This window comes from Talpa europaea (assembly GCF_964194135.1).
Source record: "Talpa europaea genome assembly, chromosome: 8".
NCBI classification, from domain to species: Eukaryota; Metazoa; Chordata; class Mammalia; order Eulipotyphla; family Talpidae; genus Talpa; species Talpa europaea.
This window is the reverse complement of record NC_140075.1, coordinates 50692612-50716605: the sequence shown is the minus strand read 5'-3', so window position 1 is coordinate 50716605 and position 23994 is coordinate 50692612. Positions and strand designations below refer to the sequence as shown.

Here is a 23994-nt window from a genome sequence, read left to right as displayed (position 1 = left end):
TAGAATTAAGAAGGTAGACCACCCCAGTGGTGCAAGGGATTAAGTATCAGCACTATGAAGCTATCAGCAGCCACTGCAGCATGAGTTCGATCCCTAGCCAGGGAGCTGACGCACATGGCAAAGCAGACCCTTCCTGTGTCACCAGCTGTTCCCTTCAGCAGAATATTTCAGTCAATCTGCCTATTCTGCTCCCGGCTCTGTCTTTGGTGAATCCTCTTACCCCTCCCCCCTGCACTTGTGACCTGCACCTCAGTTCTTGTATGCATAAATAAAATAAATATTTTTTTAAAGAACAGATTAGAATTAAGAGGGTAAATTAAAATCTGAATATTGTAGATTATATAATAATAATGACAAATTTATTTTGGTGTTCACCTTTTGCACTAAATAGTCCTAAATGCTATTCATATTAAAATCAATCAAAATTTACTTCATACAGGTATGCATATACCTGAAAAGTATTTCTTTAATCCATGTAGAATTTTTTCCAATTGTTCTGAAGCAGATACATTTGTATCTACAAAAAGATATATTTGTGATATTTTCTAAATTATAAGTCTGAACTAGAACAAATATTCATTAGACTGAGAACTGAACTAAAAATAAGCTTACATAGGCTTCTGCTTAAGTTAGCTGTGAGGAAATACAGGATGACGAAAGTTACTATACACCAGTTCATTTATCAATAACATTTCAACCTTTACTTAGTTATGTTAACTGAACTTACCATCTTTTTTGAAGGACTGCAGCAAAGCATGAGAAACCAACTCTTGATCATTTCTTTGCCATTTGGTTATAAGTTCTTCTATGAACTGACCTTTTTTGCCCTCATTTCCCTGAAGGAGGTCAGTAACATATTCTCGAATCTCTTCAGCACTCTCAATTGACAGAACATACCTCAGGAAACAAAGTTGTTGAAATAAAGTTAGTTTATGCTATAAAGTCATTCATTAATCCATTACAGTACTTACTTTGAGCCAAGTTTTTTTATCATATAAAAAAAGGATATAAATTTAATTAGGTAACTAATCATCTACCTAACCTTGTATTTCTAGAAGCAAATCAGTGTTTTGAAAATAGGACGGTAGGGCTATCCTTAACATAGGAATACTTCCTGTAACTACTTATTTGCTGTCATTATCATAGGAACAATATAAATTACTTAATCTTTATATTGCAATATCTGAAATTTCTTTTTTGCTAAAAATACGAATATATACTACAATCTAATAAGGTATTGATATAATTGGTTAGTCGATTTCCTAAGAACCAAGTCAAGATTACATCAGAATAAGCAGATCTATTTTAAGGAAATGTAACAAAGGGTTTCCAACAGTGAAAAATAGCCTTATGTGCAATAACCAGTGAAAAGATAGTAAGTTGTTCAAACAGTGTATTTTATGTAGCTTTAGTGCTTATTTTAAATTTTGGACACTTTCATCTAACATATTTATGAAGAAACAATGCAAGCAGGTAGTAGGTATGTAGCCATACTTCATGCTTCAACGTTTTGTTTTGTTTTTCAGTTCAGTAAATGGAATGGTTTTCTAGTGCTTGAAATGTACAAGAAATTTCAGATCACTCCTCTTTCAGGAGTGTAAGTTGAGCTGAGGAAAAAATAAGGTCGCAAAATGAGCTGTTAAACCACAGCCTATGAGAATTAGAATTTTTCTGATACTGGGTAAACAAGCAAAATACAATTGGATTCTGAGATTGAGAAAACTGCATTTCTCCACCTCCATCGTAGATTCATCAAAAATAGCCTCAACCTTTTTTTTTTCAACTGATTTCTTTGGCATATTGCAAAGTCTCATCTCATTTGATAGCATTCTACTGTTCAAAAAAAAAAAAGTTTGAAAACTCCTTAATCTGATCTTGCTTTCAAACAAGAATTAAGTCAAGCAATATGTTTTGACTGGGTTTGTTTGTTTGTTTGTTTTGATAGTCTGTTCCACTTTTGCCCTCCCCCAATCTTTTAAAACAGGCTCTCTTAATTCTTTTATAAGTTTGTTTTCTCCCAAACGCTGAAACTCACCTACAGTAATCCTAGATTTCCAATTTAGGTTTCAGAATCAATGAACAAGGAATAAAATCAGGATACACTTTCAGAGTCCTTGATCAAGTAAAATTTTTGTAGACTTTTTTTCCCTCAGCCTGAACACTGTACTCCCATCTAGTCATATTTTAGTTCAGGTGAAAGTCATCTCTTGAAGTAAACCTCCCGAGTTTTCAAACCAAATCAGGGTCCTTTATTCAGTGTTCCCACAACCTCCTGCACTTCCCCACCTCAGCACTCATCAACCAAAAGAAACCTAATTGTTCCAATCATCGTTGCCCCAGCACCTGTCAAGCAGTGGCGCAACAAACATTTGTTAAAGGAAAGCAGATTAAATCATGTCACCATCTCCATTTCATAAGAATTATAAAATATTAAAGATAACTATTCATTTAATAGATGAGGAAACTAAAGAGAGAAATTAAGTTGCACAAGGTTCCAAAACAGGTAAATAACAACAAAAAACAGAACCAGAACTCCCGAGTGAGGAGCTATTTTCCAAATACCACGCTGCCCCCATTTATATTTTAGATCCTATTTGACACAATCCAAACCGGGAAAACTAAAATGTTCATAGTAAGGATTTTCTCTACAATTTGGCTCCCCCCTTCTCTCCAGAATTTATAAAAAAATTGACTCCTGGAGTTGTTTTACAGGTCTAATTACCAAGAATTTGGTATTTTGCTAAGGAGGAAAAAAAAGCGCCACCGGCCGACAGTAGACCGTGAAACTCTATTACACAAACTAAACTATAAAGGAGGACGTCAAAAACCTGCGCCTTAGAGACGGATAGCAGCCCTTTTATCATTTCTTTACTCTCTTCAACTTTTAGTCCTCCCCGCTTTCCTGTTCGCTCAACCAGTGTACAACCCGGCCCGCCTTCCCGCCTCCGACCCAAACCGGTCTCACTGCATGATCTCCTCGCTGACATCCAAGCCGAAAGTTTTCCGCAACTGCTGAGTACACCAGCCCACCAGCTGCTCCCGGGACGCCGCCCCAGCCACCGCCATTTTCCCCAGCCGGAACCAGCTGGGCTGCAAAAGCCGCGCGTCCTTCTTTATACTAGTCCCCTTCGCAACACTGACCTTGATCAACCGGGTTCCGCCAGCCTGCACCGCCCCCTCCCCGCCCCCGCGATAGCTCCACCCCCCACCCGCCCCTGCTTAGATCCCGCCCATCTGTACCGTCTCATTCTCCTGGCTCCCTGGTTTGATTACTCTTGTGCTAAAACTTCATCCGCGCGCCATTCTTTCACAACTACGGATGTAGCACTCAAGCATTCTGCTGACCAGACAGCACAAATACCTATAAAAATTATAGTTTAGGGAAAAAAACAAAAGCTGAGGGTGTGTGCGGTGGGGCGGCTTCCCTGATGGCCCAGAGGTTAAAGACAGTCTTAACAAGCTATTGCCAGCCACTGCAGCATGACTTTGATCACTGGCCAGGGAACTGACCCACATGGGGCAACAGACCTCTCCTGTCTACCCCCCCCCACCCCCCCCTGCTTCCCCTCAGCGGTGTATTTCAGTACATCTGCCTGTTCTGCTCCCCACCCTGTCTCTGGTGAATCCTCTCACCCTCCCACACGTCTGGCCTACATCCCAGTTCTTGTCTGCATAAATAAATAAATCTTAAAAAAAAAAAGAAAGAAAGCGGGGCCTCCCTGGTGGCGCAAGGGGTTAAGTCTCAGCAATATGAAACTATCAGCAGCCAACCGCAGCACAAGCTCCATCCCCAGTCAGGGAGCTCACCCACATGGCTCAGCAGACCTCTCCTGTCCTGCTTGCTGCTCCCTTCAGCTGTGTATTTCAGTCAATCCGCCTATTCTGCCCCCCCACTCTGTCTCTGGTAAATCTCACCTTTCTGTTCTGTCCATTCATGTAAATTAAAAAAAAAAAAAAAACCTGAGGGGCCAGCTTTTAAACTGTCCTGGTATTATGTAAAAATTTAAAATGGCCCTTGTAAGCTAGATAAAGTTTGAAGAATTTGCTCTGGTGGTAGTGGTTTTATTACTACTCTGTGTAGTCTGAAAGTACACTACTACAATTTCTTTCTATTTAATTTTTTGGGTCACGTCTTTTCCAGGAGAGTGAAGACAACTCAGCAAGTTTGAGGGGTGGAGTGAAGAAGGACTGTAATAAAAGATGCTGGGTTTGGCATTAAGACCGTTCATGTGAATTCCTTAATTTAAAAAATAAAATTCTTTAATTTTTAAAGAAATTAAAGGTGTTTCAACTCAAGGCGACCAGATTTAAGGGTCTTTTGCTATTCCCCACTCCACTGGAACAGACCAGGGAAAGTAGCTAGACTTTTCCAGAGAACATACTGTCTTCACATATACTTCATCCATAAATTTAATTGGTGTCTTTGTGTTACATTTATCGCTTCTTCATTAGGGTAGTTAGGCTCAGGAATTACATTAAATTGACTGCTTTTCACAAGTTTGTGCTATTTTCATTGATACAAATATCAGTAAAAATAATGAAAATCATATGACTGCATTGAGTTACATTGACTTTAGATTGTCTTTGTTATTCAATTGTAAAATACGTGATTCTTTTAAAAAAAAAAACACAAGATCCTCTGTGGGTGTTCATTAATAGTTGGAGCAGGTTGTCTGTCTTCATGAAAATCTGCTACATATAATACTAGTAACATACCCAAATCTTTTATCTGTTTCTATATCCTTTCAGTTCCATAACTAAACAATTTCTTCAGACAGACTACAATCTAACTTTTTTTTTGCACGAATTTATACATTATGATGAAACGACTAGATCCTCAAGGATAGGTGTTCTTCCTTCATATGGCAAATATTAGTGATTATAATCTCAACTTCCTAATGTATGTAATGTAATGCCACTTATAGTCTTATTTAAAAAATAATTTTCTGCCTGAGCAAAGCAAGCATACCTACCTAACATTATTTAAAAGTATTCTGTAGTATAAATTTGGACCGAAATTTCATTCACACATACTAGTTTTTTCTGAATGGTCTAGGCTTTCAAATTTTTCAGTTTCATACTATACAACTTTTTTTTTTTAACTGCAAAGGAGAAGGATTTCTGCAAAACTGACATTTAAATTTAGAATTTTGAGGCCTCCCTGGTGGTGCAAGGAGCTAAGCACCGCACTATGAGGCAACTGCAGCCTCTGCAGCACAAGTTCGACCCCCAGCCTGCCAGGGAGCAACCCACATGGCGCAGCAGACCTCTCCTGTCTCACCCGCTGCTCCTCTCAGCAGTGTATTTCAGTCTGCCTGTTCTGTTCCCCACTCTGTCTCAGGTGAATCCTCTCAACCCCCCCCCTCTGGCCTGTACCCCAGCTTTTGTATGCATAAATAAATAAATCTTTAAAAAAATAAATTTAGAATTTTTACTAGGCATCGCTGCTTTTTCCTATTTTTTCTCTAACATGCGTCTTTTACTATCACAATCATTGTTAAATAAACACACAAACAAAAACAAACACAGCTATAGTATTGAATAATGTGTAGACTGTCCCTGGGTGCAAAGATTTACTTGAAATTTTTCCTAGCAGCTTACTGGGCCTGTGGACTAGGGGGAAAGACTAGCAGATTTGCTCTGCACTTCCAATAACTGCAGAGATCTGGGATATGACTTCAAATTAAGTGATTCAGATTACTTTGTGAAGCCACTTTAACGGAAAAGAAAATTACCTGCATTGAAGAAACTGTGCTTTGAAAGCGGTATGAGGATAAATGACAAAGGAATTCCCTGGGGCTTGTTGATTTTTCCTGTGGGAATTGGGTTGTAATCTTAGACTCCAGGGTTTAAACAAAATACAGGTAATTTCCAATACACTTCCTATTATTCTAATGTTAATTAGCCTATTGTCTCAATTCTTTAATTCTAAAACACAAAGGAGTTGTTGATTCAGTTAAAGTACTGAGCAGCCTGTTTTCTAAGTTCCTAGTACCCTATTTTTAGGTTCAAGCACATTTCTTTGGAGACAATCAACATCGTGTTTTACACTTTCAGAATTGCCTTTCATGTGAGCATTTAACAAAATTCATCACAAGACAAGCTTATCTAATGTTTTATGCATGGTATTCACAGTGACAATCACGCCCTGGGGTATTTTGAGTAATTAGAAGATAGGCATAAGGACAGAGAACAATCATGTGCTCCCATTCTAGAGTACACTCACTACATGCCAGGGATGTACCTTTAGCACATTTGGCAAATTTTTCAGGGCTTCTGAGACCATTCAGGTCTCCGGAAGACATTTTATTGATCTGTTTCTTTCCGGTGTGTATGCATGTAAAAGGCATCCAGTTTCCCTTTAACCCAGTTTTTCTCCTTAACCTCGCATTCTAAAGACGTAGCCCAATGCTGTAAATAAACTGTCTCTGCTTCCTTTTCACCGGAAGATTTAGTATGTTTTAGCGTGCATGTTGCACTGAGCATTCGTGCCTGAGGCAGCCACGTTCTCTTTATTTCGCCTGGCAGCCAAGAAGAGTCCGCTTTGTTTCAGGTTTTACTCTCAGGAGTCAGTCAGGGAGGGGTCTTTGGAAGAAATATTGGAATTCACCGTCTCCGCGTGGGTGTCTTTCTCAGCCGGCTTACGCTCCCCAGCTCAGAATCTGAGCCCCCGAAGTGTGCGCCCGGCGAGGTGCCCGGGCCCCGCCCGCCCGGGGCGGGCACGAATCACAGGCGCCCGCGAGTTAATGGACGGATCCGCGCGGCGCCTTGGCCGCGGCCGCCCCGCTGGAGAGCGGAGATTGGTGGCGGGAGAGCCCCGCGCGCCCAATGGAGGCTGCCGCCCTGGCGGGTCCGCGGGGCGCGCGGGAAACAGACCAATATAAACTGTGGCGGGAGATTCGTTTTCGGGTCCTTGTCCCGAGCAGCACCCTCCGCTGGGAAGCCAGTTGGTTGCTCTCCTCTGCTCGCCCGAGAACATGGTGCGGACTAAGGCCGACAGAGTCTCAGGCACCTTCAGAAAAGGTGAGGCGGCCAAGCGACCACCGGAGAGAGGGGCGGTCTTCTGCGCCCCGGCAGCGGGTTGGAGAGGACCGGGCTCCCCGCGGCCCGGTCCAACGTGTCCCACCCTCCACAATAGCGCCTCGGCCCCTGGACCAGAAGGAGCGGCGGGCTCGGGGGAGGGTTGTCCCCCTGGTGAGGGTCACGGGCCTCTGCTCTCTAAGCGCCAAGTTGGGGGGCCGTGGTGGGACCCAGACTGGGGTCCGAGCCTTGCCGCGCCAGTTTTGAACGTTTCCTTTGCCTCTCTTCGCAGTGGTGGCTTCTCGAGCCCCCCGGAAGGTGCTTGGTTCCTCCACCTCAGCCACTAACTCCTCGTCGCTTTCGTCGAGAAAAGGTACAAAGCGCCTCTGCATGCTCCTGGACGAAACTCTAGAAGGGCATCAGGCCTGGCACCACAGTCCTCCTGACCGGCGAGAGCCCTGACCCACAGTGGAATTTGTTCCCCCGAGATCCTAACGCCTGAATTTCTAACTTGTCCTCTGTTTATAAGGAGAGGACTTGGCCTTTGGCGGGCTGGGGTAGAGGTGGGGGTTGCTTGGAAAAACATTTCAAACCTCGGGGTTAGGGACGTGCACGGTTGCGCTTCAAATCTGTTTTTCTTTTCTGGTTTAGCGTTTTAAGTTTTCTTAATATTGTCTCTCTCTCTCTCTCAAGCGATTATGTAAGTGCTCTTTTACAAGATGAAGAATTAGAACGATAGTTGAGTGCTTGAGTGTAAATCATGTCTTGTAAGTGTAAACGTTCATTTCTGCATGATTTTCTTGATCTCTCTCTGCCCCTCTCTCCCACGCTCTCTTTTCCTCTCTTTCTCCCTCTCTCCCCATCCACCCATTCTCTCTTTCTCTTTCCTTGCTTACGTGTGTGCTTTCCAACTCTGCCGCTGCTTTGGGACGGTAAGAGCAAAAACTGGGCCAGGGAAACAGCTTCACATGCTTCTTCTGTGCAAGGAGAGTTTATGAAAATACTGTGCCATCCAGCGCCTCATTCCTTTCAAGTAGGAAGCTGAGCGGGCAAGAAGATTTAATTCCAGTGAAGCAGATACACTTTCAAAGTAGGAGCACTTTTAAAGGTTTCATGGGTTAAGTTAGCTTAGAATTTCCCCTATTGTGAACATTTCATTAGAAAAGTGTTTACTGTTTTAATCTCTTTAGATAAAAAGAAATAGGTCAAAATTGTGAAATACATGAATTTATTGAGAATGGCTGATTAAACTCCAATTAAGACCACATCCCACTGTCCACTATTCAACCACTAGAATCAGCTGATCAGGCCCTGAATATGTGTGTGGGACAAATGCACCCATTAAGGCATTTTACAGATTTCTATTTTTAATAAGCAAATGTATGAAACTGTTAGCACTTTCATTTTAAAGATAAGGAAATGGGTTGCATACATTGTCATGCAACTAGTCAACAGAGCTGGGTTTGAATCCTGTACTGAACTATGGTTTGCTGCTATACACTTTCTAGTAATAAAAGAATTCCCATAAGGTTCCTAGGAAAATTACAAATGAAAGGATCACTGCTTTTTAAAGGCCATTTGTACCTTTAAAAAAGTACAAACAATATAATTTCAGTCCACACAGAAGCAATTTTTGCAAAGTTGCAAAACTGTTAAAGTTTGTGACAAGTGTGTTTGAAATAAAAGATAAATCTAGTAAACTTGCTCCTCTTGGTCATCTAATTATTACTTATAAAGGAGCAGGGCTTTTTTCTTAATTGTCCCTTTATAATACTTTTTAAAAGTAATCAAGGGCCTCCCTGGTGGCGCAGCAGGTTGACTGTAGCGCTGTGAAGCTGTACGTAGCCTCTGCAGTGCAGGGCTGATTCCCAGCTGGCCAGGTAGATACCCACATGGTGCAGGGAGATACCCTCTCCTGTCTCTCCCAGCTGCCCCCCTCAGCAGTGCTTTCGGTCAGTCCCCACTCTGTCTCTGATGAATCCTCTCACCCTCCTGTGCCTCTGGCCTGTACCCCAGCTATTGTATAAATAAAAAATAAATCTTTAAAAAAATAAAAGTAATCAAAATTGGATATATTTTATGTACTGAAAAGGAACCAAATGCTTTGGAAAGTGGAACTTATTTTTGTGGAAACTTGCACATTGTTGTATACTTGTCTTGCCTTTTACATGTACTTTATCTAAATGACCTTATATAAAAAATTGGCATTTTATACACAATGCCACCTTATATTAGGAAAAATGTGTGAGACTTTAGAATGTTCTATGTATTATTTAAGTGCTCTGTGGATTAAATATGAAAAATATTTTCCAGTTGTAAAAATTCTGACGCTATTTTTCAGAATAAATGATAACTATAATAAAGAATTATACATTATATCTAATAAGATGCACAATACACTATAATGCATAATACATAATGTAGTGTTAGTGATTTAATAGTTTAATTGTCACATTTTTTAATTCTTTAAGATGGATGTAATACATACATAATGTAGTGTTAGTGATTTAATAGTTTCATTGTCACATTTTGCAATTCTTTAAGATGGATGTAATACAATTTAATACCTTTAAGATTTGATGTTAAAGAAAGAATTAAGTTTCCCTATATGAACTGGAGTTTATATTCTTAGTTCTCATTTAGTTCCATCTTTTTATATTTTATAGCTGAAAATAAGTATGCAGGAGGGAATCCAGTTTGTGTGCGTCCAACTCCCAAGTGGCAAAAAGGAATTGGAGAATTCTTCAGATTGTCCCCTAAAGATTCTGAAAAAGAGAATCAGATTCCTGAAGAAGCAGGAAGCAGTGGCTTAGGAAAAGCAAAGAGAAAGTAAGTTTTTATACCCTGGAATATAAAACAAAAATTTATATTCTTGAAAATAAAAGGCTATTTCATGTTGAATAACTTTAGTTTTTCTTTGGTCAGATAAGAAAATACAAAGGAGGTTCTTAAAAATTGTTCTAATCTATTATGAGTCACTCCAAATTTCAAAATGTAATTTTTACTCATAGAGGATCTTTCCCATTTAGATAAGTGCTATATTATTAACCATGAACTTCCTGTATTTATTCTTCAACTTTTACTGTCTATTTTCTATAGCATGTTTTTCAAAAAGCAATTTCCATTTGGTTTTTCTAACTTGAGTTCCATTAGTCCCACCCCTCAAAAAACTACTACTTCAATCTCCACAAGAAACATATAACCAATGTAGAAAAGCTGGAAAATATAGAAATGCCCTGCACTTAGAAACAATGAAAACTAACACCATGGTGCATTATTTTTTTTAACAAGTTCTCTATAAATACATAAGAATACTTCAAAACAAAACAAGGTGGAAATAAAACTACACAGAGTTCCATGTGCAAACTGTTAATGAAAATAATTAAGTCATCGTTTTAAAGCTTTTATGACATGGGCCCTCCCCGCCCCCCCCCCCCACTTGAGCGCTGTGCTGTGAAGCTGTCCGCAGCCTCAACAGTGTGGGTTTGATTCCCAGTCCATCAGGGAAAAACCCACATGGTGTGGCGTCCATCTGCCTGTTCTGCTCCCCGCTCTCTCTGGTGAATTCTCTCACCCTCCCGCGCCTCTGACCTGTATTCCAGTTCTTGCATAAATAAAAAAATCTTTAAAAAAAATAAAGCTTTTATGACAGGAAAATACTCAGAAATGTTAAGCAGAAATTCTAGATACAGAAGTACAATATTTATTGTGTAAAAGACATGTATATAAATAGGCCATATCTGTATAAAATATACCACATATCAATAGTGGTTATCTCTATATAAAAACCTCTCCTCACACTTGCGTACTCTGTGCTACCAACTTTCAACAAAAACATACTTTTAAGAATTAGGGAAAAATTAATGCCACTTGGAAAAAAGAAACAACGGAAACCTGCCTTTAAAAAAACAGATTTAAATTCATGGCTTAAAAAGAGGTTTATAAATCTAGGCTCTAAATAGCTTTGAAATATTTTGTTTCAAAAACATTAGTTGCCTGGGGTTGAGGGTAGTGAGCACAGGTGGGTGGGTGGTGCTGCTCACTGTCACTGCCATTGTGATACCTCTTGACTTAAGACCCTCTAGCTACCTTCCTGGCATCAGTCACCCCTGGACCAGCTACCCCTCCACCAGCCAGAAGCCTGTGGTCCTCCAGCACACCAAACAGTGAGCCTAACCCAAAGCTCAAGTCACCAGCATGGGCAAGGGGCTAGTGGTTATTCTCAGTCTGGGGCTGCTGCTTCTGGTGCTGCTGCTACCCATGACTTAATCGTTCGTACCTTTATATAGCTGGCCAGATCCTCCACCCCTCCCCACAACACAGCCCCGCACTGGCCTGCAGCCAATAGTCAATCTACTTTTGGTCTTGTTTGTCCTTCTACATCTCTACTTTTAAGAGTCAGATCAAGGAAACATCTATAGTTCACCAAGTCCAGTGTGGCAAGGGAAAAACAGGTCTTCATCAAATCTACTAATTCTATTAATTAATGCAGAAAATATTGGGAGTTTCAAATTGGACTGGTTTAACAAGCATCTGAAGGATTTGACAAAATAATGAATGCCAATATTAAATCTGCTGGACTTTGATGAACAGTACTGGAGAAACAACATCGAAAAAAGTCAATGATGTGATTAAATGTAGCTTAAGAAATATGGACACTTAAAACTCTACCTTGAAAATCAGAATAATTTCACCCTAGTCATGTGAAAAACGATGAGCTGTGGAAAGGAAATTTTGTTTTCACTTAAATCTAGACAGCCATAAAATTATAACTAATATAAAAAGCTTCCATATTTCTATGTATGTGTACTTTGAAAGGAACCACCAGGTGTTACTGTAAATCTTCTTTGTATTGTGTCACCTTTCTAATTTAGTGATGATATACTCTTTTTTTTTTTAAAGATTTATTTTATTTATTTATGCACACAAGAGCAGGGGTGCAGGCCAGAGGTAAGGGAAGGTAAGAGGATTCACCAGAAACAGAATGGGAAGCAGAACAGGCAGACTGACTGAAATGCACTGTTGAGGGGAGCAGTGGGCAAGAGGAGAGGTCTGCTGTGTCATGTGGGTCAGCTTCCTGGCTGGGGATCAAACCCATGCTGCAGTGGCTGCTGACAGCTTCACAGAGCTGAGACATAATCCCTTGTGCCACCAGGGTAGCCCTGATATACTCTTCGTAAAGTTTTACACTTTTAAGTTTTGACTGTTCTCTTGGGAACGTAACCCTTTGCCCTGGGTGGTCTTTTTTTTTTTTTTTAAGATTTATTTGTTTTTATGCATACAAGAGCTGGGGTACAAGCCAGAGATGTGGGGGTTGAGAAGATTCAACTGAGACAGAGCGGGGAACAGAACAGGCAGATTGACTGCTGCTGAGGGGAGCAGCAGGTGAGCCAGGAGAAGTCTGCTGCACCATGTGGGTATCTCTATGGCCTTCCGGGGATTCAGCTCATGCTGCAGAGGCTGAAGATTGCTTCATAATGCGGTGCTTAACCCCTTGCGCCACCAGGGAGGCCCCTGCCCTGGGGTTTTTGATTTGACATTGCATTTGACTTTATGTAATTACTGGCATGTGCTGCAGCAAAAATGGATTTGAATTTACTACAAATCCAAACTTGGGTACTTCTTGCATGTACACGTAAAAGTCAAAGGACAGGTATTTTCTATCATACATCTCATCCAGGAAGAGTTTCAGATTCAATTAGCAAACTTGGGTCACTAATTAGATTCCATAGATTAGATGTGCATGAACTTTAATCTTAAAATACTGCTTTTTATTTCTGTATATGTTGAATAATTTTTATAACTTAAAATGTGATCTATTTTGAAGGCATATTTGACAAATCTTAAGATTAAGATACAAATATATGAAGTAGGCAAAATATATTTGAGGTTTTAGGGAAGTATAGGCTGGAAACTTGTTGCATTAAAATCACAACTCTTGTGCTCTTTCTGTAAATATTAAAAACCAACAATAAAATTATGAGTCAGAATAGCTACATTTGGAATACATTCTGTATCAGTCAATATTTTTAGATAGCTAGAATCTGGTCCTGATTCTGGATAGCAAAACTTTACAACCGCCTCAATGTACAGATACCTTTTTAGAAACATACACTCCATGAAATCTTTGGTTCACATGTTCACACACTGATGCTTAGATGTTCTGGTATTCAATGTGGACAAAAGTATTCTTAATATGTTTTAAGCCAGTATTAGCCATCTTTAAAACCTACTTGGAAACAGCCAGATCCAGCATATCTCAAGCTAGTAAGATCTTTGTGTAAGAATGAACACTCATCCTGTTTTGAGATGTACATTGTATTTGGAACTGATTTGCATTGAACACAAACTGAACAAAAATAAATGGCTGAAAAAGCAAAATACTTGACATATAAAATGATTTTTATGCATATAAAGTTTAAGAATTATTGAATACTGTTCATGAGATCATTTAGTAAGTAGTTATTGAGTGCCAGCTATCCATTTTATGAGATATTTAAAAGGAATGTCATATGCTGGAGAAGTAACTGTATCTGAAACTTCATGCTATATGATAATAGTGATATTCAATAAAAATCAACAACCAAAGGGAATAGACTGGCCTAGCCTCTATGTAAAACAGTATGGCGGTTTCTCAAAATATTCACAGTAGATCTACCATATGATCCAGCAATTCCACTCAAACCCAAAGAATGCAAAAACTCTAATTTGAAGGGGTATATGTACCCCTATGTTCATTGCAGCATTATTTACAATAACCAAATTATGGAAACAACCTATGTGCCCAAAATCAGATGAGTGGATTAAGAAGATATGGTATGGATGGGCCTCCCCGGTGGCGCAGCGGTTGAGCGCTGGGTTGCAAAGCTGCCGGCAGACTCTGCAGTGCCGGTTCAATCCCCGGTGGTTCCCCGGCCACCAGAGGAGAGTCCCACATGGCGCGCAGACCTCTCCTGCTGCCCGCTGCTCCCCTCAGCAGTGTACTTCGGTCCTTCTGCCTGTTCTGTTCCCGGCTGTGGCTCTGGTGAATTCTCTCACCCTCCCAAGCTTCTGACTGTACCCAGTGCCTGTATGTATAAATAAATAAGTAAATCTTTAAAAAAAAAAAAAAAGATATGGTATGGAACCACAATAGAATACTATCAAGCTATAAAAAAAAAGATGAAATCCGGGGCCTCCCTGGTGGCACGAGGGGTTAAGACGCAACCTATGAAGCTGTCCCCAGCCTCTGCAGCACGAATTCAATCCCTGGCTGGCCAGGGAGCTACCCACATGGTGCAGTAGACCTCTCCTGACTTGCTCATTACTTCCCTCAGCAGTGTACTTCAGTCAGTTTGCCTGTTCTGTTCTCTGCTCTGTATCTGGTGAATCCTCTCACCCCACACATCTCCGGTCTGTACCCCAGCTCTTGTATGCATAAATAAATAAATCTTTGTAAAAAAAAAGATGAAATCTTGCCATTTGCCACAAAATGGATAAAAATAGAGGGGGTTATAGTAAGTGAAATAAGGCAGAAAGATAAATACCAGATTACTTCACTCAGTGCAGAATAAAAAGAAATAAAACAAAGTAACAGACAAAGCTAAACTGAAAGAAACCCTAGAAATTTGACTGCTGAATTGAGGCTGGGGAGGGGAGATGGACAAAGGACTATGGTGGAGGATTATTGGTGTTTTGTTGTGGTATGGGTGACATGTATCTGAAGAGGTGTAAGCCTATTATATCATAAGCAGTTTGTAAACCAATGTTACCTCAATAAAAAATAATACAAAAACCCACAAAACCTCAAGGGATATGTTTTTGAAGAGAGTTCTTAAAAATAGATTTCTTTTTATGATTCTGTAAGTCTGTTCTAGTTCCTTCTCATTATCTGGCACCATTCTTCCTTGTCGTTCCCCCTTCTAATAGAAACAAACTAATAGTCAATACTAGTTTTATTTTTTTTTTTTTTTTTTTTTTTTTTTTTTTTAGAGGCATGTTTTATTTATTTGTTTGTTTGTTTGTTTTGTTTATACATGCACTGGGTACAGTCAGAAGCGCGGGAGGGTGAGAGAATTCACCAGAGCCAGAGCGGGGAGCAGAGCAGGCAGAAGGACCGAAGTACACTGCTGAGGGGAGCAGCGGGCGGCAGGAGAGGTCTGCGCGCCATGTGGGACCCTCCTCCAGTGGCCGGGGAGCAGCCGGGGATCAAACCGGCGCCGCAGAGGCCGCGGGCAGCTTCGCAACCCAGCGCTCAACCGCTGCGCCACCGGGGAGGCCCCAATACTAGTTTTAGACTATACAATCCTCTGGGGTTTTTTTTGTGATTTTCATTAAGGAAATAAAACATTTGGCACTATAACAAAATATGCCTATATCATTGATCATTATAACAATAAAACCTCTATTACAGGTTTTCTATCACACAGAGAAAGGTTATAGTCTCATAAAGAATTTTAATCCATGGCATAACAAATCTGTGACATAAAATTAGGCAATTGAAGTTTACTTTATTCTGTTAGGTCACGTTCTTAGATTTAGTTTAGGAGTGTTTTAATTTACCCCTTTAGTGAAAAAGGAAATCAGTTTAAAGAAGTTTACAAGTCAGATAAATTCCCTGATTCATGAGCTGGAATATGGCTATTCCTATTTTAATTTTCTCACAAAGGCAAGGTAAACATCCATCAGTTACATTGGGAGAGTCAGAATCAGGCTATCTACTCAAAACCTTGATCAGTACTATCATGCCGGGTAAACTGTTAACTCAAAAAATAAAAAAGTTACAGGAAGGAAAAAAACAAGGTTATAATGCCTAAGGGATAATAACAGGCTCTTTCAAAAAGAAGGTTTGGGTAATGACAGCGTTCATTATCTCGATTTAATAATGCCCAGGAAGACACAATGAAGGCCTCTTGGTGAGCCAATAGTTAACCATAAAAATACACCATGTCAGAATACCTTCACTTTAACTTACTATTTTTCACTAGCTAGTTCTAACACCATGCAGTCTTACTGGATTTAATTTCAAAACTCATTATTTTAGAGTAGGTCTCACAAATCTCCATCAGCTCTAAGAAGCAATTCTGACTTAATGATTGTTTTTTTTTTTAAGATTTATTTATTTATGCATACAAGAGCTGGGGTACAGGCCAGAGGTGTAGGGGGTGAGAAGATTCACCAGAGACAGAGTGGGGAACAGAACAAGCAAATTGATTGAAATACACAGCTGAGGGGAGCAGGGAGCCAGTCAGGAGAGGTCAAACTGGTGCTGCAGAGGCTGTGCACAGCTTCACAGGTTGCGTCTTAACCCCTTGCGCCACCAGAAAGGCCTCTTAATGATTGTTTTTAATTGATTTTTTTCCCTCTGAAAAGTGTAGTGGCTTTGAGATAATACATGTTTTTTCAAAAACTATGAATCTCATCAACTTAAATAATTTGGGGTTTTTTCAATTTGATAGTATACTAATATGGTTCAAAAGGGTATATACAGTTAAATATGACAACTTGCTATATATTTTCTCTGCTCAAGTGGATTGGTTACTTTTTTTGCCTTTTATTATCACAAACTTCTTACTGAAGGATCATGCTGTTTATCAATCCACTTAAAAAACATGTTGAAAAAAGATGCTATAGAAATACAGATTCTCTTTTTTAATAAAAATAGCAACATATCCTAAATGAGAAGCACTGACTCAACAAAATGAACAGACAAAATAAATTGTTAAAAATTTTGTTGCTTACAATTTGAAATTTGTAGATGTTTGTATAATGAAATTTGGTTTTCTCTCAATTCTGGTCACTTGACCAGACCCACTATATTATCAATTAATATTCCTGATTATATATAAGCTTGTAAATACCGTTTTTTTTAAACAGTTGATGCTCAGGTGACTATTGAAGTTCTCTATTTTTTTCACAGAACTTGTCCTTTGCAACCTGATCTCACAGATGATGAAAAAGAATAGAACTTTCTTATTCATCCTTGATTATGTCTTCTGTTTATTCTGGTATTCTAGGATGTAAATTTGCATTAATGTATTTGTTTCAATTAACCTTGCTGAATAGGTATTTAATTAAAAAAACAGGACTTACATTTAGTAAATCAAAAGTAAGTGGTTATGATATTGGAGAATTTACAAGATTAATTATGGTTACTTAGCTTAGTATTCAGTCTATGCAGTTATGGTTTCTTTTACCTGTTATTAGATTCTTGTTATTGCTAAAAACAAATCATTGTATGGTATTCTAACTATGAATCTGCTGTATTTGAGATTTGCTTAGATCTTTGTACTGCTGAAATTTTTATTGGCATTTGATTATTGGAATGGTGCCATGTTTTATTTGCTCTTAAAAGCAGTTAGATTTTTGCACATTAAAATTTTTCAGTATTAATTAAACTGAACCTATACTTTTTTTTTTTTTTAAGAAAGGGGGCCAAAGATGCATTGTTGAAAAAATTAGGATGACTATCTTTTTAGAAAAATTTTAGGGCAATTTGATCCTGAAGACTTAAATGGTTGATCAAATTCTAACAACAAAAAGAAAATACCTGTACAAAACCAGGCAGAAAGATTCCATAGACTACATTAAATGAGAGGCATTCTCTTAGAATATGCATTTGATTTAGTGTCATAGACCTTTGAGCCTATGATTTTAAAGTTGAAAATAAATAAAAAATGAAAGGCATATCATGCCATAAACTTAGAGATATGTCTAAAGTCCTTCAAACTACCATTATATTTTTCAAGATAACTAAGGCTATAATTGAAGTGGTGTATTACTTAGTGTTAGATACTCTTCTTTCCTCATCACACTTTTTGCTCACATATTGTCAAAATTAACCATGTTTTGATAGGCATGTTTTTTCTGATTTGTTTTTAATAAAATAATACTTATTTTCACAATAGACTATCCATTTGTGGATTTTCTAAGGTTATATCCTACTAGATCCATTCATTCCTTCCAAATACAATTCAGTGTATTGACCTGATTTTATTAACTTCCAAACCAATGATTGTAGATCATATTTTTTGCTTTGTCTTTTAGAGATGGGTACTGAACAAAATGTTTCTGATACTGAGCAGTTTTTATTCAAAGTACTTCTTTGGTAATTAGGCTTCTTATTAAAGAGTAGCTCAAACCAAATCTATTAAAGTCAAATTTTGATGGGTCTGCAACATTTGCTGTTTTCACTTATTGAGAGAAAAATATGGCAGTGTGCCCAGTGAAGCCTAATTTTGATAGGTGTTAATTGATAGTGTTTTAAAGTATATCTTACTTGATGATGTGTTAGTTATTATGCAGAGGTCCCGTATAATCTGTTTTCTTGTCAAAGCTTTTCAAAAATGTGGATTGCTCCATAGGAACTATATAAAACCAATAAAGTTCAAATGAGTAAAACTTTAAAAAATAAGCTATTTTTTCTGAAAACAAACAAATCTAAATTAGGCAAGTTAGCCTCTTCTAAATAAGGGAAATACAGAAGACTCCCTATTTACATTGAAATTGAATTAAGAAATCAAATTTATAAGTTAATAGCAATAAGATAATTAAGTTAAGCTTGTAATTTTTTAGTGTTCACAGAGCCTATCTGGTTTTCCGTGTGTGTGTGTGTGTGTGTAGAACTGGGGTGTACACCAGAGGGGTGGAAGGTTGGGACATGAGAGGATTCATCAGAGACAGAGTAGGGAGAACAGGTGGATTTACTGAAATATACTGGTAAGGGAAGCAGCAGGTGAGACAGGAGAGATCTGCAGCATATGTGGGTCAGCTCCCTGGCCAGGGATTGAACTCAGACTGTAGCCATGATAGCTCTGAGACTTAACCCATAGGCCACCAGGGAGACCGTTGATTTTCCTCTTTGAATGGATTATTCAAATTACTATTGCTAGTGATAAATTCCTCACTAAGCAATGGTTAAAAATACTTTTCTGGAACTTTGAATGCTAGCATAATGTGAGGATCATATGTATTTTGTGTTTCCATAGTTTCACAAAGGAAGAGCAATATTATAGTAAAAATTAGCATGCTTAAAATATATTTACAAGATGTCAAATGTGTATCATTTTTATTTCTTTTAAAGATTTATTTATTTATACATACAAGAGCTGGGGTGCAGGCCAGAGATGGGGGGGGGGGGGTGAGAGGATTCACCAGAGACAAGAGTGGGGAGCAGAACAGGCAGACCTACTGAAATACACTGTTGAGGGGGGCAGCAGGGTGAGACAGGAGAGGTCTGCTGCACCATGTGGGTTGCCTACCTGGCCGGGATTGAACTCAAACTCGTGCGGCAGCAGAGAACTTCACAGTGCTGAGACTTAATCCTTTGTGCCATCAGGGAGGCCCGTGTATCATTTTTTAAAAGAGAGAAAATAAAGCTTAAATTAACTGGACCTTACCCATATGTCTACCTATATCAGTTACAAATCTCACTACACTGAGAATCCTTTAGGGTAACTCACATTTGGAAAAATTGAAGTTTCAGTTGTGCCTTGGTCGAATCAACTTTGGTTCCTTTTACCTTTGAGGATAGCATATAGAGGTGGGAGAAATCTTCACAGTCAAAACTGGGCAGAATGTTAAAATTCATCTTGCTCAACCTAAGGCAGTAGCAATTATTCATTAGATGGTTTGGCTTTTTAGCTAACCACTTTAATCGTGAAAAATATTATTAATTAAAAGTCTGAATTTTTCTAACTCCTATTTTTGTTTCTGTCCTTGAAATAACACAGAACAAGTAATTTTTTCCACATGTCCTTCAAGTATTCAAAGAAAGCTGTCACATCTTTAACTTTCTCTTCCTAAGATAAACATTCTATTGTTTATGTCACATGCATGTCTTTTGTGTAGTATATTGCTTAACTAAAATGGATACATTTCTCCTAACTGATCACAACAATTCATTAATTAAACTCAATACTAGATTCTAGTTTTGGTATCTTTTATATCTGGAGAGGTAAGTAGAATTCAAGTATTAATTATTTTAAGAATGTTACTAGTTAATGAATAACAATAGTGTTTCCCAAAAATAAATGTTAGATACCTTAGTTCTTAAATGATGACAGAGCACAATAAAAACATGAAAAAAGTTTTCAAGAGACTGGGAAAAAAGGCTGAACATCCCATATAATCTTTAGGATGATGGTATTATACTGACTATGAGGCTATTTGATCTGGCAATATTTATTGTTTCATATTAAGAATATGGATCCTGGGCCTCTGGTGGCACAGGGGTTCAAGTCTCAGAGCTATCAAGCTATCGCCAGCCACTGCAGCATGAATTCAATCTCTGGCGAGGGAGTTGACCCACATGGTGCAGCAGACCTCTCCTGTCTTGCCCACTGCTCCCCTCAGCAGTGTATTTCAGTAAATCTGCCTGTTCTGCTCCCCACTCTGTTTCTGGTGAATCCTCTTACCCCTCACACCTCTAGCCTACACCCCAGTTCTAGTATGCATAAATAAATAAAAAAGTAAATCTTTAAAAAAAAAATATGGGTCCCCCTAGTACTGCTCATAAAAATCTTAAAAGGTATAGTCAAAACCTTTATAGTTACATCTTTATGTGTGGATTTTGCTGTATGTCTATAGAGGTCCCCAAGAAACTAGCACGTTGAAATGATATAATTACAGAAGTCATGTGACCATCTAGGAGTCAAGCCAGTTATTCATATACCTATGTGAAAGTGATTGAATAAATAAAAGTTGTAGGAAAAGTCTAAGGGAGTAAGTCCTATTTCTTCAGGCAATAGGAAAAATGAATGATTCATTGGGATTTGTATTTCTATTGGCTTGAATTACCACATTTAATCTTTTTTTTAACCACATGTAATCTTAACTATTGATTTTAACCAATAAAACACTTCTTCCTATAAAACACATTTACTATAATCATGTTTAAAAATTTTTAGAGAGAGCCAAAGTCCACCATAGTTTTAAATGAGTCATTGCTCATTGGACTTATAGTTTTATTTGCTTTTTTTTTTAATTAATTTATTTATTTAGTTATACAAGCACTGTGTACAGTCAGAAGCGCGGGAGGGTGAGAGAATTCACCAGAGCCAGAGCGGGGAGCAGAACAGGCAGAAGGACCGAAGTACACTGCTGAGGGGAGCAGCGGGCAGCAAGAGAAGTCTGTGCGCCATGTGGGACCCTCCGGTGGCCGGGGAGCAGCCGGGGATTGAACCGGCGCTACAGAGGCTGCGGGCAGCTTTGCAACCCAGCGCTCAAGCGCTGCGCCACCGGGGAGGCCCAGTTTTATTTGCTTTTTTTAAAAAAAATTCTATTTTATTTTATATATTTTTACATCATTTTTCATTTTTGCACAATGTATGCATTTTCATCTTGATTATTGTCCCCATACAATCCCCCACCTTATTTTCACCCTAATCCCTTCCCCCATTTGCTTTTTAATTTAAAGTTTTTTTGATACTTAAACCTGTTGGCAATTAAAATGTCAAGCACTAGTTTAACATGGTAACAGGTTTATCACTTGTCACTTTAAGTTAGGTTTTTAAAAGAACAATTAAGTACTCAATTACTCAGATTCCATTTGAAGTGTGTGTATACTTCCACAAATATGCATGTCCACAGCAAGGTTTGAAATGTTTTAGATTCATTAAACAACCTACTACTGACATTTGAATCTCAAATGATATCCTAAAGGATTTGCTAAACTAACTTCTAGGGTGAATCCATTTAATGCTGTCTCATGTGTACAGGAAACCAACAGACCTGCTGTTTCTTTAAAGTTACCAAAGCTCATTTCCTCTGCCCCAGCTGAGGTGGACAAGAATCTAATATCAGTGACTAAGAGGATATAATGACCAATAAAATTTGAGTCTGCATTTAAGTATACAAATATGCACACAGATATGAATATACATACAATCATTTCTGAAATGTGGACTTAACCACTTACAGTAAGTAAGTTTTTATTATGTATGTAAAGTCTCATTATGACCACTCTGATAGGTATCAATATGTATAACCTTAACCTTAAATGTTCTTGTGTGATATATAAACTTTAATTCCAAAAAGAAAAAAGGTTGGAGCCTGCGTTTACAAGTTCATTCACTGCCACAGAATTACGTTTCTTAGGCAGGCATATTCGAGGAGAGTCATGCCAAGATTTTTATTCATTTTTCACGGAATACCCAACTACACATTTCTGAATATTTAACTGAGATAATGATATGGATAATTTTTCTAAAACATCATTATTAACTACAATTCCCTAGCTAATAATTTCCCCAATATTTCAAAGCCTTTATCATCCCAAAACAAGAATAAATGAGGTCTCATTAGTATGTTTCCTGTCCACAGTGTAAGTATGAAAGTATTCTGAGAGGAGGATTAGATGTCTTCCTCCTTCCCAAGCTGGATTACGGGCTTTCCTTTGGTCTTTACTTAATACTTCTAAGTGGTTATTAAAATTACTCTACTCGATTCACAGTGAATCTTCCCTTTCCACTTACAATTAGCTAGGTTATTTTCCAGATCATACACAACATGTACAATCCCTACAAAAGAGAAGGAAGGCGAAGACAAAATTTTTCTCACCATTCCGTTGCAGGGGCTGTCACAGAAAGAGGTGCATGAGAAAGCTTTCATAACATATAAAAGGATATTTAAAAAAAAATCAGTTGAAACTCGACTGAAAATCCACAAGAGGGAGATGCTTGCTAAACCGCCAGAAAATAACTCCCACGAGGGACCGGATAGAGCTTAAGCAGGAGCCACTGAGTCTGCCTCAGACTCGGCGTGGGGGTGGGGAGAATGCGGGGGGGGGGCAGGTGTATATAGTATCTAGGGGCTGGAGGGAAGAGTCTAGCTGAAGGGATAAGCAGGATGGGCTTCGTGACTCTGACAGGGAAGCGTGTGCCCGTCTCAGAGTCCAGAAGCAGAAGGTAAGAGGGTGTAGCCAAAGAGGAGCACACGTTCCCAGCTACCTCCTGGTAGTCCCAGAAGAAATGGGGGTGGTTGTCTTTGAAGGTACTTCCGCTTAGCAACCCCACGCGGTTACTAAGGAGGGGCAGTGGCAGGGGTGACCCGGAAGTGGTAGTGTCCATTTCTCCCAGTCGCCTTCAAGTTCGTCCTATCGCGAGCGCCAGGGCGCCGTGCGCCGGGCCGAAGGTGGGGCCAGGGCTAGTGGTTCCTGTTCGGCTACAGCCCCCCCCCCTCGGCTCCTCGCCTTCCCCCTCCCCTCCCGCACCTCCTCCCTCCCGCTCCTGGGAAAGAGAAGCCGCCACTGCGGGTGGGTAGAGAAGCACTAGGCACCTCCAGGAGGGGACTGCACTCGCCCCATCTGAGTGCCGGAGCACAGCCAGACCAGGTACCCGCTTCAGCTTCGATGGGGTCCGGGAGGCTGGAGCCTGAGGATGTGTGTGTGTGTGTCTGTGTGTGTCTGTGTGTGTGTGTGTGTGTGTGTGTGTAGACTGGTGGGGGGGAGCCCGCTCCGGGTCCGAGCGGGGGACGCCGAGATCCTGGGTGGGGCGCAGGCCGGCAAGTGGTATCTCTGGAGGGTTGTAGGGTGCAGTGAAAGGTCTGGGGGACACCCCTGGCGTAGTGTTTGGTGTGGCCGGGTGAGGATGCGGAGGAGGCACCCACCCTATACTGAAGACTCCGGCCGGTGCGGACGGCGAGTTTGCCACCTGAGGGGCTCGCTCTGAAAGAGGGAGCATCTTCCACGGCCAGGAGCAGGACATGGACCTCCGCTGGGTGACTGGGGCAATCTGTGCTCCCAGCGCCAGCTTCCCCTGCCCACCCCGCTGGGACAGAGCCCGACTTCGAGGGGTGGGGGTTGCGAGTCGGCTGGGCACAGTGGGGAGCCGCCCTTGGAGGAGCGAGGGCTGGTGAGTGGGTAAGAGACCTCCCTCCACCCAACTTCCGTGCGCTTCCCCCCACTTCTTCCCTTACTGCTCTTAATCCAGCGTCCTACCGGAGCGGTACCCCCCAGGTGGGCAGGCAGCTCAGCGTGAAAGATAGGGGGTGGAACTA

The 23994-nt window shown here is 39.9% G+C and overlaps 2 protein-coding genes across 3 annotated transcripts in view; one reads left to right on the top strand and one right to left on the bottom strand.

The window, feature by feature from the left end:
• Positions 1-3066, bottom strand: part of TRIP4 (thyroid hormone receptor interactor 4) — a gene marked incomplete at both ends in the record, with an annotated part of 58954 nt that extends 55888 nt beyond the window's left edge. For both annotated transcript variants that reach the window (XM_084239486.1, XM_084239487.1), the window contains 2 exons: positions 728-897; positions 2966-3066. In XM_084239486.1, coding sequence (XP_084095612.1) covers positions 728-897; positions 2966-3066 — 271 coding nt within the window. The remainder of the gene's footprint in view (positions 1-727; positions 898-2965) is intronic.
• Positions 3067-6868: 3802 nt separating this feature from the next.
• PCLAF (PCNA clamp associated factor) lies at positions 6869-16964 on the top strand (the record flags this gene model as incomplete). The annotated part of the gene is made up of 4 exons (XM_084240836.1): positions 6869-7023; positions 7313-7393; positions 9687-9849; positions 16919-16964. The coding sequence occupies exons 1-4, from the start codon at positions 6978-6980 to the stop codon at positions 16962-16964; spliced, it is 336 nt and encodes a 111-aa protein (XP_084096962.1). The 5' UTR covers positions 6869-6977.
• Between the last annotated feature and the right edge of the window lie 7030 nt (positions 16965-23994).